The 4,430-nt window shown below is 55.3% G+C and overlaps 1 protein-coding gene across 3 annotated transcripts; it reads left to right on the top strand.

The window, feature by feature from the left end:
- The first annotated feature begins 16 nt into the window (after positions 1 to 16).
- Positions 17 to 3,694, top strand: LOC104953465 (proline-rich extensin-like protein EPR1). Of its 3 annotated transcripts, none has more exons than XR_799225.1 (3): positions 17 to 20; positions 176 to 3,308; positions 3,412 to 3,694. XR_799225.1 is itself a non-coding variant. In XM_010780416.1 (2 exons), exon 2 carries the CDS (start codon positions 182 to 184, stop codon positions 2,501 to 2,503), a length of 2,322 nt encoding a protein of 773 aa, XP_010778718.1. In that variant the 5' UTR covers positions 17 to 20; positions 176 to 181; the 3' UTR covers positions 2,504 to 3,694. The 3 variants fall into 3 exon arrangements, 1 of the variants encoding a protein (XP_010778718.1); XR_799224.1 differs by having other exon boundaries at positions 176 to 3,312; XM_010780416.1 differs by having other exon boundaries at positions 176 to 3,694.
- Positions 3,695 to 4,430: the final 736 nt, after the last annotated feature.

Raw genomic sequence — 4,430 nt, 5'->3', positions numbered from 1 at the left:
GTTACAACAGGAAGTACAGGGTGCGTTACAACAGGAAGTACAGGGTGCGTTACAACAGGAAGTACAGGGTGCGTTACAACAGGAAGTACAGGGTGCGTTGCAACAGGAAGTACAGGGTGCGTTACAACAGGAAGTACAGGGTGTTCTAATACTTCCTGTTCTGGTTCTGCTTCAGAAACAGATGTATGAGAACCCGCTGTACGAGCAGAGGAGGAACCTGGACCGCCAGGCCGGCCTCACCTCCGACGCCGGGGGGAAGAAACGAAAACATGAGGACGAGGCCGGCAAGGACAAGGAGGAGAAGTCCAAACACAAGAAGGACAAGAAAGACAAGGAGAAGAAGAAGGAGGAGGTACCGACGGAGGAGAAGGTGAAGAAGGAGGTGGAGGAGAAGCCGGGCCAGAAGGAGGAGGATTTAAAACCTCCTAAAGGTCTGGAGGAGGAGAGGCCGTCCTTCAGCAAGAAAGACGAGGAAGAGGAGCAGGTTAAAGGCAGCAAGAAGGAGGACAAGTACCGGCACAGGAGGGAGGAGGAGGACCGCTACAAATACAGCAGAGAAGAAGAACACCGGCATCGCTACGACAACCGTCCAAAGTACGGACCGAGAGACGAGGACTTTAAACACGGGAAATACCCCGAGTCCAGATTCAGGTCTGACCGGGAGGAGGGGAAACCAAAGGAACCCTTCAAAAAGCCTCAACCAGAGAAACCAGCAGCCAAACCAGAACCCATACAAGAACCCCCTCCAAAGCCCTACGACCCGCCAAAGATCCTCTGTGGACCCAGTCCCGCCATGAGGGCGAAGCTCCGCAAGCAGAGTCTGGAGGTCGGAAAACCAGCAGCCGGACCCTCCTCTTTGACCTCCCCCACGTTTGGGAAGTTCACCTGGAAGAAGAGGGAGAACTTCCTGGCGAAGGAGGCAGAGAAAGTGGCCGCCGAGTTCATCAAGGAGGACGAGGCGGCGGCGAACCTGGACCCGGCTCCAGCCCAGGATTCCTTCTCCAAATCTGTGGCGGTGGCCAAAGAGATCGCGCAGAAGCTGGGGGGCCATCAGACACCCCCTTGGTTCTCTAACGGGGCAAACCGGGGCCGGATCAGACCCAACCTCCCTGCCCCGGCCGCGGTCCTGAGGAAAACCGCATTGATGGGTAAACCAGCGCCCCTGAACACCTTCCTCTCCATGAAACCACAAGGGGGCGGTTTACCAGTTCAACAGGAAGTGCCGACCATCTCAGACGGACTGCTGAAGATCCCGAACGCTCGGAAGAAACCACAGGAGAGTAAACCCCTCCCACCAAGTCCTGCGCCCGGGACAGCTATGCCCCCGCCTCCGGTGACGAGACCGTTGGAGGCTGAACCCCCACCAGCAGTGTATGGACCTGTACCCCCTCCGCCGGTCTTAAAATCTGCCCCCTTTGAGGCCAAACCCCCACCCTCAGTGTTTGGACCTATGCTCCCTCCAGCAGTCTTAAAACCTGCCCCCTTTGAGGCCAAACCCCCACCCTCAGTGTTTGGACCTATGCTCCCTCCGGCAGTCTTAAAACCTGCACTGTTTGAGGCCAAACCCCCACCATCAGTATTTGGACCTTTGCCCCCTCCAGCAGTCTTAAAACCTGCCCCCTTTGAGACCAAACCACCACCATCAGTGTTTGGTCCTGCACCGTTTGAGGCTAAACCCCCACCGCCGGTCTTTAAACCTGCACCTCCAGTTTGTAATCCCCCTCCGTCAGTGTCCAGACCTCCACCCTCTGAGACTGCCCCTTTCCCTAAACCAGTTCCACCCCCCATGATAAGGGTTGTGTCGGACGTGGCGGCTCCGGGGGTCCCGGAGGGAGAGCAGACCCGCACAGTGTTTGTGAAGCCCCCCCCCTTCATGAACCTGGGAGACGGGGCCCAGAAGTCTGAGAAGCTGAAGACTCACCTCGCTGCAGCCAAAGCCCAGGACCTGTTCCACCTCCTCTACAGCAAGGGGGACCAAACTGGGGCCGCCAACATCACCAAACCACCAGCGGACCCCAGAGCGGACGCGACAAGTTCCAACAAAACTCACCCTGCCCCCATACAGGCAGCCAAACCCCCACCTGAGCCTTTGACCAAGACCACACCCCCATCTGAGCCTTTGACCAAGACCACACCTCCACTTGAGGTCTCTAAACCTCCACCTGAGGTCTCGAAACCCGCACCTGAGGTTTCTAAACCGGCACCTGAGGTTTCTAAACCAGCACCTGAGGTCTCTAAACCGCACCTGAGGTCTCTAAACCCGCACCTGAGGTCTCTAAACCCGCACCTGAGGTCTCGAAACCCGCACCTGAGGTTTCTAAACCGGCACCTAAGGTTTCTAAACCAGCACCTGAGGTCTCGAAACCGGCACCTGAGGTTTCTAAACCTGCACCACCAGACCCGGTTCCCCAAACCCCGCCTGAGTCAGACATTCAGATTTCATCGGTTTGGTCTCTGCAGTCCCCCCCCATCCAAACTCCTGATGAACCCCCACCCAAACTGAGTCCCCCTCCTAAGTCTCAGAGTGAGGTGCAGGACCAGACCCCCGCCCCGATCTCTGAGCCTAACATCTCCCCACAATCCAATCCTGCCAAAGTGGAACCGGCACCCCAGACCCGGTCTCCTCCCAAACCGGCTCCTGAAATCCAAAAAGAGCCCCAACCCACCCAGGACCCCCATCTTAATCTGGAACCCCAACCAGACCACCACACTCAGCTCCATCCAAATCCCCAACCAGACTTGACTCCGGAACCTGCTCCCAAACCAGGCCCAAAAACCAGAGGCAAGAAAACCCCTGCTGCCCCCCGCCCTGTCCGGCAAACCAGATCCCAGACCAGATACCAGACCCGGCAGCAGAAGTCCGACCCGGAGCCGGCTTCGGGGGATTCTGACTCTGCCGCTTCGGACTCGAAGGGGCTGGAAACCTCAGACCCGGGTCCAGACCCCAGCCCCGGTCTGGAGGGGGAAAAGGGGCCCAGTGAGGGCGAGGACCTCCCCACGATGGAGATCACCCCTGAGACGCTGGGCCTCCCCTCGGACCTGACTTCCTTGGACTTTGACTATGATTTTAACTTTGAGTAGGAGGTCTGCAAAACGGACTGGACCTGAAGGCAGCTGACGGACTTGTGTGGTCCTGGGCTCCAGACCTCCTGTGGTCCTGGGCTCCAGACCTCCTGTGGTCCTCGACTCTAGAGGTCCTTCTTGTTCAGTTTCAGTAAAACTAAGTCCAGGAATATTTGTTTAAACGCTGGACTTCCTCAGTTCATGGTGCCGCCGCCCAGAGGACCAGGAAGAGTCAGTGATGCATTGTGGGTAAATAACAGTAATGAGGACAGAGCAAAAAAGAAAAACAAAAATATGTTCAATATCACAAGTTTTAAAAACACCGGATATTCTTTTATTTTCTTCTAGAAACTTCAGCTTTTCTCCAAACTTTACTCTCAGTTTCATCTCCGAGCTGCTGCTGTCTGACGTGCACTCACCTGTCTGACGTGCACTCACCTGTCTGACGTGCACTCACCTGTCTGACGTGCACTCACCTGTCTGACGTGCACTCACCTGTTATGTTTTAAACTCAACGTTGCATTCTTCTCCTAAATCCTAAAGTTTGGACCAAAAGAGCTCCTTTTGTCGGAGGAAAGTCTGTTAGTAAATACTTCCTGTAGAGTTTTAATAAAAGTTAGTGAGAAATAAACTGTGTGTTCCAGCTTCCTGTAAGAATCAGAGAACTATGTAAACATCATCGGCTCAAAACACCACTGAGACCAGGGGACACTAAAGAGTGACGCACACATTTAGAGACCAGGGGACACTAAAGAGTGACGCACACAACTAGAGACCAGGGGACACTAAAGAGTGACGCACACAGCTGGAGACCAGGGGACACTAAAGAGTGACGCACACAGCTAGAGACCAGGGGACACTAAAGAGTGACGCACACATTTAGAGACCAGTGGACACTAAAGAGTGACGCACACAGCTGAGAGACCAGGGGACACTAAAGAGTGACGCACACAGCTGGAGACCAGGGGACACTAAAGAGTGACGCACACAGCTGGGAGACCAGGGGACACTAAAGAGTGACGCACACAGCTGGAGACCAGGGGACACTAAAGAGTGACGCACACAGCTGGAGACCAGGGGACACTAAAGAGTGACGCACACAGCTGGAGACCAGGGGACACTAAAGAGTGACGCACACAGCTAGAGACCAGGGGACACTAAAGAGTGACGCGCACATTTAGAGACCAGTGGACACTAAAGAGTGACGCACACAGCTGAGAGGCCAGGGGACACTAAAGAGTGATGCACACAGCTGGGAGACCAGGGGACACTAAAGAGTGACGCACACAGCTGGAGACCAGGGGACACTAAAGAGTGACGCACACAGCTAGAGACCAGGGGACACTAAAGAGTGACGCACACAGCTG

The sequence above is a fragment of the Notothenia coriiceps genome, unplaced genomic scaffold (assembly GCF_000735185.1).
Source record: "Notothenia coriiceps isolate Sejong01 unplaced genomic scaffold, NC01 NC01_scaffold00021759, whole genome shotgun sequence".
In the NCBI taxonomy this organism is placed as follows: domain Eukaryota; kingdom Metazoa; phylum Chordata; class Actinopteri; order Perciformes; family Nototheniidae; genus Notothenia; species Notothenia coriiceps.
Note: the sequence above shows the minus strand (reverse complement) of the source record. Positions and strands in the feature narration are given on the sequence as shown.

Excerpts from the sequence above, each read along its gene's own strand:
- LOC104953465 (XM_010780416.1), top strand. The coding sequence starts at position 182 with ATGTATGAGAACCCGCTGTACGAGCAGAGGAGGAACCTGGACCGCCAG.